Raw genomic sequence first — 14,795 nt, 5'->3', positions numbered from 1 at the left:
AAACTTCACCTGTTTCAAGTAAGATTATAATTACCCATGACCAGACATGTTTTCATGGAAGACTGGAATCAAAGGAGGACACTACTTGAATGATGATGACACTCATTTACAACCATCACATGCGTGCACACACACACACACCAACTTAACCTTCAACTTTTCCTATCCGAATGTATTTTTTAACCCACTATTTCATTATCATCCTCATCAACAACATTTAACATGTTTTCCATATGAGCATGGTTTGGACAGCCTGACAGGAACTGGCAAGACCAGGGGCCACACCAGGTTTTTTAGTCTGTTTTGGTCTGAATTCTACAATTGAATCCTCTTCCTAAAGCCAACCACTCTACAGAGTGTGCAAGGTACTTTTTATGTGGCACCAGCACCAGTCCTTTTTATGTGACACCATCACCAGCGCTTTTTACGTGACACCATCACCAGCGCTTTTTACGTGGCACCATCACCAGCGCTTTTTACGTGGCACCATCACCAGCGCTTTTTACGTGGCACCAACACCAGGGCTTTTTATGTGGCACCAATACCAGTGCTTTTTTTTTGTGGCACCAATACCAGTGCTTTTTTTTGTGGCACCAATACCAGTGCTTTTTTTTTGTGGCACCAATACCAGTGCTTTTTTTTGTGGCACCAATACCAGTGCTTTTTTTGTGGCATCAATACGAGTGCTTTTTATGTGGCACCAATATGAGTGCTTTTTACGTGGCACCAATATGAGTGCTTTTTATGTGGCACCAATATGAGTGCTTTTTATGTGGCACCAATACCAGTGCTTTTTACATGACACCTTGGTTTTAGGAACTCAATTCTGTGTGGTGGGCAGGCCTTCTTGAGTTAATTCAATATGTCAACAACAAACAATTCTTGCTGGAAAGAATACAGTTTTCTAAAATGAATAAAGAAATTCAAAGAATTGCTTTGGTCTAATGAATGACATGCTTACAGGAGATCTAGGTTCATATCGCACAAGCATCCTTTGACATTATCTAAAGTGTTCCTTAACCCAATATTTACATGCTATTATTTATAGCTTTCTTTATCTGCTTCCACATTAACTATTCCAAAAGAGAATCATTAATCTAAATCAAATTAATTTAATATGGCCCTAAAATTACCAACTTAAATCTTGTTTGACTTGGCCAACAACAAACAACAGCAGAAGTGGCTATCTGAAACATGTACTCGACTGAGAAAACAGGCTAAGCTTTTACAAGAACAAATCAAGTTAAACATAGAGAAAACAGTAAACAATGTTTGGTTCTTAGCATAAGAAACATGTAAGCAAACATTAAGACAAATAGGTTTGGACACAAAAAAAAATTTGAGCTTTCCAATGTCATTCAACCTAAAATATATTTTCATTTCAGACGCATGAAAATATTTCACAGATCACACAAATGTTTTAAAATTAGAAACAATACCTTGTTCTAATTAGCTGCTTTCACTCCTCAAAATAAAAAATATAATCTCAGCTTTATTCATTCATCCATTTAATACTAAAGAAAAAACCATGTTGCTAGAACTTGTACTTAATTCCATTTGTCTAAGATGATTAAGACGAGAAATAAACTCCACTAACCCTCTGGATATTTTTCTAACAACAAAAAACCAGTCCGTTCTTGACAAATTTTAGTTGCTTGGTTCATTATATATCTTAGGATAAAATCTGTTAAGGTTGTGCTCATGATTGTGTATGTAGTATTTTATAATTCTATCTTCATTATCTGATTTATGGCAGCTAATTTTTACATAGATGCTTCCAATTTGGCACGAATCAGTCATCAGTCCAAAGTAGCTCCTGTTTGCAGTTATTGTCATCTTACATGAGAGCCATATACATATCATTTGGCATTGAGTCTATAGCTAGATGCCCTTCCTAATACCAACCACTTTTAAAGTGTGTTAGTTACATTTTAAAGCAACATCATTTGAGAGGCTGTCATGATTCTTGTATTTAAAAGATTACCATGGTGCTGATATTTAATTTTTGCCATATTTTAATTTTAACGTCAATAATTTTTGGTATTGGAAATACAGGTTTATTAAGCATCTCAAAAATTCATTAATTTAATAAGACAGCAAGCTGGCAGTCTCATTGCAGTGTCCGATAGCAGGCTTTGTAATACTTGTCCCAGTTCTTTAACTCTTATGTTCTGAGTTCAAATTCCAACACAGCTGACTTTGTCTTTCATTTTGTCAGGGCTGGTAAATGAAATGCCAGTCAAGTCTTAGGACCATTTCCTCTCTCTCTCTCTCTCAGAATCAGTTATGTGAGGTGGACTAACAAATGAGCATTGACATTATGGCTTCTGCCATACTGGGGCTCATTAAAAAAGGTAATTAATTTAGTATATTTTCTGTAGAATGAGATAAGGCAAGAATACACTATAGTATATGAGAGTAATTTGGCATAAGTTAAAAATCAATAAATATTGTTCCAGTTTCTTTATGGAACTGGACTTATTGGGCCTTTTTATTGGTTGGTGAGATATTCATGATTCTATTAAGCCTCAGGTTAGTCCTGATCCAGTAAATGTAAGGTCAAAGATATTCTAACAGGGACCACATGTCTCTATTTTCAGATATAATGTATCTGAGACTAAAATATACAAGGTATCCTTCTTTTCTTCAAGATGAACATCAGCATGTGGTTTAACCCTTTAGCATTCAATCCAGCCAAATATTATACCTGTTTTATGTTAAAACTGACTAAATCCAACCTCTCACATCTACCCTATAATGTCACTCTAAAAACATACAAACACACCACTGAAATTTTGAAGCTTCAAAATAATGTGTGATTAATTCAAAACAATGTGAATAAATAAGCATCACATTTGACAAAGAAATCTGAATGCTTGAGGGTTAAGGCAGCTTTTGCTGTTTTTTCTAGCAGGTTGAACAACCACATAGAAATGGTTATTGGTTCCTTATTCTTCATTTGTGATGTAACACGAGATAATAATGGCAAGCTAGAAGAATTATTTCCAAATAGTTTCAGTAGCTAGTTTTATAGAACCAGAATTTCAAAATTTAATATAGGCCTGCAAAAATGTTTAGTGTAGCCCCCAGTTCAAGGGTATAAAAAATGTTATAATTATTTTTTAATTTTAAAACAGTCTGTTAAATAAATAAATAAATATATACATATATATATCACTAGCATGCATTCAAAGACAGAGTCCAACTAGAGTTAAGATTAACACTGGTTCCAATAAGTCTAATCAGTGCACCTTAGGGAAACTTTGTCTTAAGCAATGGAGAAAAACTTATGAATTTATATAAAAGCTGTACCCTATTTCCCTTTCACTTTGTCTATACACACACCAAATTTTTTTTTTTTTTTTTCAAAATTTACACGTGTTGCTCTGAATGGATTCTGTTGATATTGAAAGGATTGCAACAGAACAGTGCAAGCCTTTTATTAAGTATTTGTTTTCTCGAGAAATGTATGCAGTCATCAGACAATTTTTATCTCTATTCCCACTCTACTCTCAGGACTCTTAATACGCTTATTTGTACACCATGTGGATGAGATTTTCCCACACATCTCTGCATACAGAGTTTGCTAATATATCATATTCTTTCCTTTTCTTATCGTTAATAATGTTGTTATACTGAATATTATCCTTTGATCCATTTACTTTGGCCTACATTACGAATAGGGATTTTAAGAATTCCCTTATTCAGCCCGTGAGATCTAATTTATGCTTCAGTCTGGCCCACATAGGCCAAACCAGTTTGACACCCTCGATTTAATGTATAGAAAGTTTAAGAAGTCGAGTTTACCTGTTTTTAGTATTTGAATTTCTCTTGTCTCAAGTGCAAACAGCTGACTACCTATTTTAAGTATATTTCGTAGTTGTGAGCCAACGAGGGAACTTGCAGTGGCTCAGCCTGCTACAAATAAAAGCCAAAATAACTCTTAAATTACACCTTACTGGACAATGCAATCCTTGATAGATTGAAAAGGCAAATGGTCATTGGATCAGGGTTAACATGGTGCTAAATAACATATTTGGTAACTGGGTATCACGAATAATAATTAGAATTGGTTAGTGGAAGCATTCAACAAAAAGCACCTTTATCTGAATATTTTCTTAGAATAACAGCGTTATCTTAGGTTACCATAGTGAAGCTATCGAAAAGTTCAATCACCGAACAAAATTAAACGATAATTACGAAATAACACACACGTTCAATATAATAACGATTAACTTGTCGGAATACCTACTCTAACGTGAAACTAAATGAAGTGTTAATTTTCAGAGAAAACAGAGGTCGAGATTATAAACAATGGTGGCATCAGGATTAAAATACCCTGTATTGAAAGACGATTTCATTTCAGTATACATTGTCAGTGTTGACTTACAAAAGAGATATAAACTTACATCATTTGTAGTCCAGAATTTATGAGTTGTTGAGGATTTTACAAAAATAATTTAAGTTACTTAATTGTTTAAACTGTTAAATATTTGAGACTATAAGCAAGTTAGATATTTACTTTCGAACAGGTGGAACAAGATTTAAAATAGCCACTTTTACCCGATATGTGTCAAAGTGAGATAGTGTAAAATGTCAACAGCAGTAAGGGAATAGGATTTCAACTTGTTCAAATATGGAGCAAAAAAATAAGGAAGGGACCTCAGGAGAGGTGTGGCAACACTGCTCGGCTAACAAAAACGAATGCACATTACAATCTAATGGCTTTAACGATATCATCTAAATTAGATTATCAAAACAGTTGTAAACCGAATAAGCAGATAAATTAAGAATTTCTTTCAAAGTTTAAGCACCAAAGCAGAGGTCAGAGGTGTCGAATGGCTGCACCATTAATTGGAATAAAAATCGAATTAAAAGAGGCGGTTACTCTAAACAAGCCACAAGCGATCTTAGAATACAGTGCAATCAAACTGAGGTACAAATTGCGAATATATTTAGTAAAAAAAAAAAAAAAGATAGTCTGGATGTCATATATAATCAAGTTTCAAACAAGCGAGAAAAAATGTAAACATCAAAATATGCGCTTATTATTTTTTTAAAATATAATACTGACAAAATAACAGCAAAGTACAAGAATAGCGTACACAACTAATTTTAAATAAACTTAAAATGAAAAAAAAAAATATATATATATATATATATATATACGTACAGTTGATCATACCCGAAAGGGTAAGTAATGTAGAAAGAAGTGCTAAAAATAAAGCAAGAGCTGTCGGCAGAAAGACGAATTCCCTATTAGGCAAGACTAGATCAAGGGAGGCAATCCAACGGTAACATACACCAAGAACACATGGCGAAAAGCAAAGAAGCGTAATATTTGGTCCCCTCTAAAGCAGACACAACTAATGTATACAAGTTACGCAACTTCTAAATAGTTTAACATCAATGTATATCTTAAAACAGCAACTAATAGCAAACATTTCAATGTAGTTTCTAAATGATTTTTCGAAAATCTGAATGAGTTTTGTATTTAATTGTTTCTAATCGAAATCATAAAAAATAAACTTCACCTTGAGCATTTGAAATAGTGTATAATTAGCTTGTCTCTTAAGCAACGAATACATTAACAGGGGAAAAAGTACTCAATACTAAAAATTAAGTGTCTAATATTTTATGTATATTATAATTTTGGTATAAAGAAGTTTTAATTAATGCTAAAACAATATAATTTGTAAGTAAAGAGAAAATACATAATCTAAAATAAAAGTGAAATAAAAACTTCCCAATTAGAATTTAAAAGAATATGTTTTAACGCTTGATATAAAGTAGGGTGCCAGTAAATCCGCAACTTACAGATTGACAGCAAACACAGCCTTGAAGTTTGGTTAAAAACATGAGTTGCAGCTAAGAAACTTTCTTTCGCAAAGCTCGCAGCTAACTGCCAAGTGTAGGTGAACTTATCAACACATACTTGCGAACAGCATGAAGTATGCATCCCGTGGGGGAGGAGGAATAAGTAGAGTAGTGCGTTGTAAAAAAAAAAAAATGCTTAATGGGGGTGACGGCTAAAGTTTGAGTAGATTTATAACTATGCAGTGGATTAGCTAATCAAAACTACTTAAATTGCAAGTATTGGAGGGGAAAATTCATCAGTTGCTGATATGAAATATACGCAACTTCACGACTTTTTCACTCATTACAACATAAGATCCTTAAATTATGGTAATAACAAGCAACATTGCTGATGGTATTTCCACGTGCAAGTTCTTAATACATCACAAATGAGTCTATTGTTAAATCAAGGAAACTGTTTTAATATTTTATTAAACTTTATTGAAATTACAGAACTTCGATTAAAACTAACTTTGAAGCAGTAGAAAAAATGAAGAATTGGTCTGTAATAGTTACACAAGATGAAATTAACGTTTTAGCTAATTAATGTTACTTAGCTCCAACTTGTGTGAACAGTACCTATGATCAAATGCATTTCAACATTATCAACTTATTCTCACATTTTTTTTTTTTTTTCTTTAGATGGTAGGATGTGATTTAGCGGGCTATTTCTAACAAGTCGAACGATCGCGTAGGAGCAGAGAAGGGAATTTCTAACAAGTCGAACGATCGTGTAGGAGCAAAGAAGGGAAACCTCTCACACCTACCGCAACAGAAATTTCGCCGGCATTCAAATTGCTGAAACACTTCGTTGACGAAGTCTTCGAAACTCCATCAATTCATTATAAAGCACACTTAGAAATTTCTAAAATTAAAGATACATAATTTTTCTCGGGACAGATGTGGCCCTACATGTTCGAGTAGCCCCTTGAACCAATGTGCCCCCACCACCACCCTATTTCTAACATACACGCTCACTTCGTAGGTTTGGCCAATTACTTTCCCTTACATACCACAGGAGACCTTAAGAGATTTACAGCCCGAGAAATAGTGAAGTTAATGATTTTCCTCGCACAAATAAAAATAAATATTATTTTAAGAATTCAGTATAAGAAACATTTACCAAATATGAAGATAGTTAATGAGAAAGTCTACTCACTTATAAAGGACCGATGACAATGATAAACGAATATTCAAAATATAATTTTTTTTTTTTTTGTAACACGGGAAGTTGAAGTTTAGAAGGTAGACTAGCGGAAGTTCAGGACCACAGCTCTTTTGTCGATCGCTTTTCTATTGATTAGTTGTGTACAGATAAGGCACATTTAACCAACTAGCATTGAGATAGTCGTCCGTTGAGTGATGAAATGCAAAATGCATTATTTATGAATTACAGCGATAATTTCTGAACACGGTAACAATATACGAGCACTAAAAACAAATAGATATAAATTATTATTATTATTATTATTCTGCCAAGCTCGACTTTGCCTTTCATTCTTTCGGGGTCGATAAAATAAGTACTAGTTGATTACTGGTGTCACTGTAATCGACTTACCCAGTTCCCGGAAATTGCTGGCCTTGTGCCAAAATAAGAAAGGACTATTAATATCATTGATGTTGTTATCACATCAGACCAAATGCATTTCGTCCATCTTTACGTTCTGAGTTCAAATTTCGCCGAGGTCAACTTTGCCTTGCAACCTTTTGGCGTCGATAAAACGAGTACCAGTTGAGCATTGGGGTCGATGTAATTGACTAATCCCCTTCCCCCAACATAATCACAGTCTGCACTCGCGAAAATGTATCACTGTAAAATTTCAATTAAAAATAAACATGCAATATTCAGAAAGTTATGAAGAAACAAAAGTTAGTGACGGTGGGGTGAAGGCACTAAACTAGTTTTACCCAGTTCCTGAATAAGCAAACCCAATCATGACCATCACGTCTTTTACTCAGTCACACTATACCCTGGACTACACTATTTGACGCGTTCTTTCTTCTGGATTTTTTTTTAAGACGGCAGGATGTCATGTGGGAAATGAGACTGTTATTTCTAGCATGCCGGACGACAAAGCAGTGCAGGTATGAAGAACTCTCTTAAATTCAAATCTGAAACTCTTCACTGATTATATGCTTTCCTAAGTAGGAGGGGAAAAAACAAAGAAGGAGCACCTCCGATGCTTAAGAATCAGCAGAGTAATCTCTCCAGTTTTGATGTTCTATGCTATCTAGGTCGTGTCTCAGCTCCTTCCCACGGCATAGAGATGCGACACTTTCCTCAATACATGCGCTGTTCTAAGTATAGTTGCTTACTGCGTACTGCCAATGATGTTTGATAGTTCCAACTTCTCATACTTGGTTTTTGTGTTCTTTTACAGTGATTCCGAGAGTACCAATCACGAAGGATAACATCTCGATTTTTTGTGGCTCTATGAATATGCTCCACTTTAAATGCTAGGTCTTAATACCTTGCAGCTCTCTCGTGCACTGTCTTCACAATCTTTTGATCTGCTGGTACCTCTCAGTCAATAAAGATGTGTTATTTGGTCTCTTTCTGGAGAAGAATGATATCTGGTGGAAGATTTTTACAGTTTCTTATCTGTAGATTGTCATATCCCACGTGAGTTTCACGTGATCATTGTCTGCAACTGGCATTCGTACTACTTGTTGGTCCACTCTTACCCGTACCTCCTTCACATCTCCCAGTCTATCCTCTGTACAACGTTTTGGTATTTTCTGTATCCCTTGTACTCCTTCTGGACCAGTTCTGAACATCCACTGACTTTTTCAGGTGAATTTCTATACAATCTACTCAGAAAAGATTCTATTGGCTTAGCTGTGTTGTACTTCATTGAATTCACAAACTTTGTCCTTGAGCCACAAGAGTCAAGCCTCTATCTTAAATGATATTTTAAAAGAACATTGTGTTACCAGTACATCTCTCTGGGGAGCTGCCACCTGGAAAATGCAACTAATGCTCAAGTGAAAAAGGCTCTTGAAAAAAATGGGAGGACGTTCAGTACATATCCAGAACCAAGCAGTAGGGGGCGGAGATATAGAATTATCATTCAAGACCGAGGCCCTCGCTCTGCAACCCTCCGTTGTCCCCTGAGGGAGTGATGTCATTATTCTGTATCCCACATACTTGGGGCGAAGGACGGCCCGAAGAAAAATCCAAAGATATCCTACCAGGGTATGACCGGAGGTGGCTGGTATCATGTGTAACCTTAGAGGGACGCGGGGGGGGGGGTTCTGGGAGCAATCTGGAGATGCTCCTCCATATAAAACCGGAGAATCTAGAAAAGATTCCAGATGTGATCTCTCTGAAAAATGGGAGGGAGCTGCGCCTTTCTATCCTCACAATCACAAGAAGACAGGGTAAAAAGAAGGTCCCACTACTACCAACACAACAACATTATGCAACAACAGAAGCAGTACCAACTGTAGCAGCAAAGAAAAAAAGGAAGGAAATATAATAAAATTTCTACCATCATCATCAATAGCATCAACAACAACAGAAAAATTGACAATACCCACAATCGCACCAACATCAACGTTAACTCCTTTCGTAATAGCAATGAATGCGGCGGATAATATTGGTTTCAAATTTTGGCACAAGGCCAGCAATTTCAGGAGAGTTGATTACATCGACTCTAGTGTTCAGCTGGTGCTGATTTTATTCACCCCGAAAGAATGAATGGCAAGGTCGACCTCGGCGGATTTTGAACTCAGAACGTAAAGACGGACGAAATGTCACTAAGCTTTTTTCCCGGCGTGCAAACGCTTCTGCCAGCCCGCCGCCTTTATGTGAAGGACAATATTGACAATCAAGGAATAATCACCATCTAGGGGACATTCCAACCCCACTCTCTCTTCCGCTGCCCCTGTTTAACTCCCACTTGCCAACGTGCAAAATCACAGATGTAATCATAGGAGAAAACATGCCCTACCCGCATTCGAGGCGGAATCTTCCGACCATACATAACATAACGAGGAAGAGGGGCAAAACAGTAAAAAGAAAGTCAACACGCTGATCCCCAAACAACACCAAAACTACAATAAATACATTACAACCACCACCAGCTCTACTAACAGCAACAAAAGATGATGCACAAGCAGAACAACAACACACAAGAAGAAAACCAGAAGATAAACACACAAGTCGAGACAAACACATCCACAAGTTACACTCAACTTTGTGTTTGTAAGAAAGAAAAAAAACCCCAATTCTTTTACATAGCAAAAAGAGGAGACATAGAGACAGAAAGAGTTCAAAAACAACACAGTCGATCTCCCAGAGAATCCGAAATTGGTTGGGCTACCAATTAATTGTTACAGAGAAATGAGAAAGAGTTTCCGCATGACATTGGAAACTCAACCGTCACGTTATCGAATAGGCTACTGCAAGGTTTCTCAAAGGAACCCCATACAGCAAACGAATTTTCTCACATCCGAGTGTGAAAAACCTTTAAGATAAGTGATCTCCTTTCTTCTTCCTTTCTCTCCGATCAAAATAGAAATATTTAGAGTGGGTAGCTTAAGTACAGGTGACCTGGGATCACCCTGGAAGCAGGGATGCCAGCGCAATGATGTCACGTCGCTAGATTCGGATGTGATAGCCGTCAGCGAGATCAGGATTTCCGACACACACACACCTTGGCACCTATTTTGTCGAATTTGAGATCTTTGCGTCTCTCATACTCGTTCCAGAATTGTTCCGAAAAGACCTAAACCCCATGGTACGGTCGATCTTCCGGGACTCAGAAGGTAAGTCGGTCGTCCTGAACGTGAACAGCAGCGAAGGTGGTGCTTTTAGACTAGTCACTGTGTACGCCCTGACTGAAGCGGGACAACCGGATTTCTTGAGACGTTTGGAGGAATTTTATTGTTTGATATTTTATTGAATCGTTAGTGTTTTTTTACTATTTACACATGCTACATGAGTCCTTTGTGTTGTAGCATCCTTTTGTTTTGTGTGTGGCCAATAGAGAAAGACTTATTATTATTCATAGTATGCACGAATACGTTACATTCAGTACTAATATCCTTGATACCGAGTCACAAACAGTTTCCTTAGGTATCGGGGACCTTGCTTTCAATCCTTGTTGTTCCCAACAGAGTAGATTCCTGTATTAATGTAACTCGCGTAGTTACACCAATCTCAATAAGGAAACTATTAGGTATGTTGGTGACAGTACATAGGACACATATTACTTGTGGGATTACTTTTGTAGAAATCCTCCACAGTCTTCGCTTTTCCGTAACCAAATCCAAGCATTTTCCTATTTTGTCCTGTTCTTTGACAGCTACATTCACGTCCGTAGATATAGCCACAACTATGATGATGCACTCTTTTCTACTCTTCTCCAGAACTATAATATCAGGTCGCCTTACTTGATGTTCGTGATTAGCCTGTACAGTAAAGTCCCAAAAGACCTTAAACTGGTCGTTCTCTGCTATACTTTCTAGTTGATGTTGGTGCCAGTTTCTGCCTACTTCAAATCCCTTTTGCTGTAATATGTTCCGGTGGAATACCTTGGCCACACAATCGTACAAATAAATTATTTATATGCGCAAAAGTGGCTGTGTGGTAAGTAGCTTCCTTCCCAACTACCTGGTTCCGGGTTCAGTCCCACTGCGTGGCACCTTGGGCAAGTGTCTTCTACTTTAGCCTCGGGCCGACCAAAGCCTTGTGGGTGGATTTCGTAGACGGAAACTGAAAGCCGTCGTATATACATATATATATATATATATATATATATATATATATATATACTTTTGGTAATGAGATAAAACACCAAGGCTGTGTAGATTTTAGAACATTTATAAATAGAAGGTCTTACAGCTGTTTCCAGGATATTTACTATATCCCTTCATCGGAGACGGTGTGAGAGGATAGTTAAGTGATAGTTAATTTAGATAAGATACGAAATAGAGAGTGAATTGGAGGAACGAAAATAGATGTGTTCTCCAATTCACTCTCTATTTCGTATCTTATCTAAATTACATATCGCTTAACTTATCCTCTCACACCGTCTCCGATGAAGGGATATAGTAAATATCCTGGAAACAGGTGTAAGACTTATTTATAAATGTTCTAAAGGATCTTTCTGAAGAAGGAGGGGGAGGAGGAAAAGAAGAAGAAGGAGAAGAAGAAGGAGAATCAACTCCTATACTGGGCTGGTACAATTCGACTCCCTAAAGTATGAAATGGTAGAGCTAACCTCAGTTTTTTTACTTTATTTTTTTTTTATCTTTGAGCGCCGAGAAGCTCGACGAATATCGACTTGCCACTTTGCCGCCTTACTACCGATAATAACTAATTATTGTCTGTGATTCTCAAACAAGGTGTGGTACAGCCCTTCCTCTAGGTGGAGCTTGCGAGGACTGAAAAAGAGATGGACATATTGCCCTATTTAATAAAATCAAGACGGTTTTAAACTCGTCCACGCTATAGCAAAGAAGAATTATATGGATACAAACTCTGTTTTAAGTTGGGAGGCAAAAAATATCATTAATATGTTATGGAGTGCTGGTATTATTTATCAGAAGGCCACGCCCAGTTTTGAAATGCCATACAAACTTAATCTGAGCATTTTTTATTCATTTTAATTTTTAATTAATCTTAATTTATGGTTAATGTTGACGTTATTACCCGGAAACGAAATCGAAAAAATAAATAAATAGTGCAACGGGTGTAAAAAAAGATGAAGAAAACGAATATGAAAACAAAAATGCGCGGAAAGCACGGTGGGGAGAGGACTTCGGAAAATTCACAAGATCCGAGTTTTTCCCTCATAACATTTAGGAAAATGGGGTTTTTTTTTTAAATGAAATTTTATATAGATACCTTTCAAACGGCATACATTACGATTATAACGAAATTTAGCGTTAGGGTTAGGGTTTTAGTGATAAGGTGAGGGTTTTATGGTTAGGGTTAGGATTAGGGTTAGTGTTGGAGAAACAAGTCAAAATTGAAGACTTGGGGTGGGGAATGGGGAAAAAATTTAACAATGCCGAGTTTTGGCAATTTTCTTGAACCTCCGTATCCGACATTTTGGCAAAAAAAAATATAGAAAAATAAACAAATTTGGAAGAAAATGGGTGGGGGACGAACGGAAGTCTTTCCTATCTTTTAATGAAATTGTATATATATACCTTTCAAACGGCATGCATTACGGATGCCTAATGTGCCGCAAGCCCCTTATTTTTGTTCGGAAAAAAGGGGTGGAAGAAACCGGAATTATTGGAAAATGTTTTTTTCTTTTTTCGATGTATGAATTACTGTGACCTAATATGCCACAATCTGCAATCTGGGATTAATATATCCAGTGATTTTTAAGAGGTATGTAAAAGATATTTTGTTTTAATATTATAATTTTACTTGTTTCACGCACACAAACACTAACGTGGTTTTTGTAAGGATTTTGTATCATTCTTTCTCTCTCCTGTTCAGACTTCGTCACTACTATTTTTTATAACTTCAGCATTTTCACTTATTATTCTTTTCAAACTTGTTTGAATTTTCAATCTAATGTAATCCACACTCTAGAAAACGTATTTCTGCAAAATGTTATCCTAAAATATGGGTAAAGAAAAGTGGCTAATGCAGTTTCGCATCTCACCTTCAAAAAACGCATTTATTCCCCCCCCCCACACACACACCTTTTCCGAACAAAAATAAGGGGCTTACAGCACATTAGTTATCCGGGATCTTTTTTAAAACGGGGGCCACATTTTTCATTAATGTTTTACGTAGTGTTTTTGGTACGAAAAGACTTTCAAACTTCGTATACTTATCTATTTTGTGTTATAGAACAGAAAAATATTTTTGTATTCGAATTTATTTCATGTAAAAAATTGTCTTATTTCGATAATTTCAACCAATCACTGACGTCCATTCAGTCGATATACATTAAGTGCCGACTACATAAACAAACGATTCTTCGTTTTATTTGCTTTTTTCATTTTAAATTTGCTTTAACCCTAACCCTAGGGTTAGGGTTAGGGTTAGGATTAATTGTTTCAGAATGGTTTGTTTATGTAGTCGGCACTTAATGTATATCGGCCGAATGGACGTCAGTGATTGGTTGAAATTACAGAAATACGACAACTTTAACATGGAATAATTTATGGATTTCTTTTTTTTTTTAAAGAAGACTAAGAGAAAAAGATGTTTTATATGACACATTCTACCAGTGTTCCAAGTTTCAAAGTGTTTCGTTAATGAAAAATGTGGCCCCCGTTTTAAAAAAGATCCGTTATCCGTAATGCATGTCGTTTGAAAGGTATTTATATTCAATTTCATTAAAAGATATCCATTTTCCTTAAAGTTACGAGGGAAAAAATCGGATCTTGTGAATTTTCCGAAGTCCTCTCTCCACCCCTTCGGAAGAGGGATCTATTTTAAAACGGGGGCGCCAGTATTTTCTTAACGAAACACTAACGAAACACTTTGAAACTTGGGACACATGTGTCATATAAAACATCTGTTACTCTTAGTCTTCTTAACAAAAAAAAAGGAATTCGCAAGTTATTCCATGTTAAAGTTGTCGTATTTCTGTAATTTCAACCAATCACTGACGTCTATTCAGCACAATAGAGTTACTGCTGGGCGGTCATAAAAATGTTATTCCCTGTGACATATTTCATCCGGTTTAATCGTAATTTATACGCATATATTGTTTATATAATAAATTACGCTGTGCGTATCTATGTGTGTAACAATTTTAGAGTTCGGATTCTAGAGTTAGGGTTAGTTTTAGGGTTAGGGTTACGGTTAACAGTCTAGTTAGGGTTAGGGGATTAATACGATATACACCGTTACAGCGCTAACTGTTTTCAACTGAATAGACATCAGTGATTAGTAGAATTTATCGAAATAAGACAATTTTTTACATGAAATAAATTCGAATACAAAAATATTTTTCTGTTCT

General features: G+C 36.1%; 2 protein-coding genes across 3 annotated transcripts in view; one reads left to right on the top strand and one right to left on the bottom strand.

The window, feature by feature from the left end:
• LOC106870213 (uncharacterized) overlaps positions 1-5,913 on the bottom strand; it is a 49,837-nt gene extending 43,924 nt beyond the window's left edge. The window contains exon 1 of the mRNA XM_014916216.3: positions 5,818-5,913. Within this exon, the coding sequence (XP_014771702.2) occupies positions 5,818-5,859 (42 nt within the window). The 5' untranslated portion in view covers positions 5,860-5,913. The remainder of the gene's footprint in view (positions 1-5,817) is intronic.
• LOC106870222 (EEF1A lysine methyltransferase 1) overlaps positions 1-14,795 on the top strand; it is a 271,394-nt gene that overhangs the window by 242,401 nt on the left and 14,198 nt on the right. Inside the window, exon 1 of one of the 2 annotated variants that reach the window (XM_089350937.1) lies at positions 11,792-13,204. The exons of the other annotated variant lie outside the window; for it this stretch is intronic. The gene's annotated coding sequence lies outside the window, so the exon portion shown is untranslated. Of the gene's footprint in view, positions 1-11,791; positions 13,205-14,795 lie in introns of those variants that run through there. 2 annotated transcript variants of the gene reach the window in all.

Source organism: Octopus bimaculoides, chromosome 4 (genome assembly GCF_046866305.1).
Source record: "Octopus bimaculoides isolate indiv1 chromosome 4, ASM4686630v1, whole genome shotgun sequence".
Lineage (NCBI taxonomy): Eukaryota > Metazoa > Mollusca > Cephalopoda > Octopoda > Octopodidae > Octopus > Octopus bimaculoides.
Note: the sequence above shows the minus strand (reverse complement) of the source record. Positions and strands in the feature narration are given on the sequence as shown.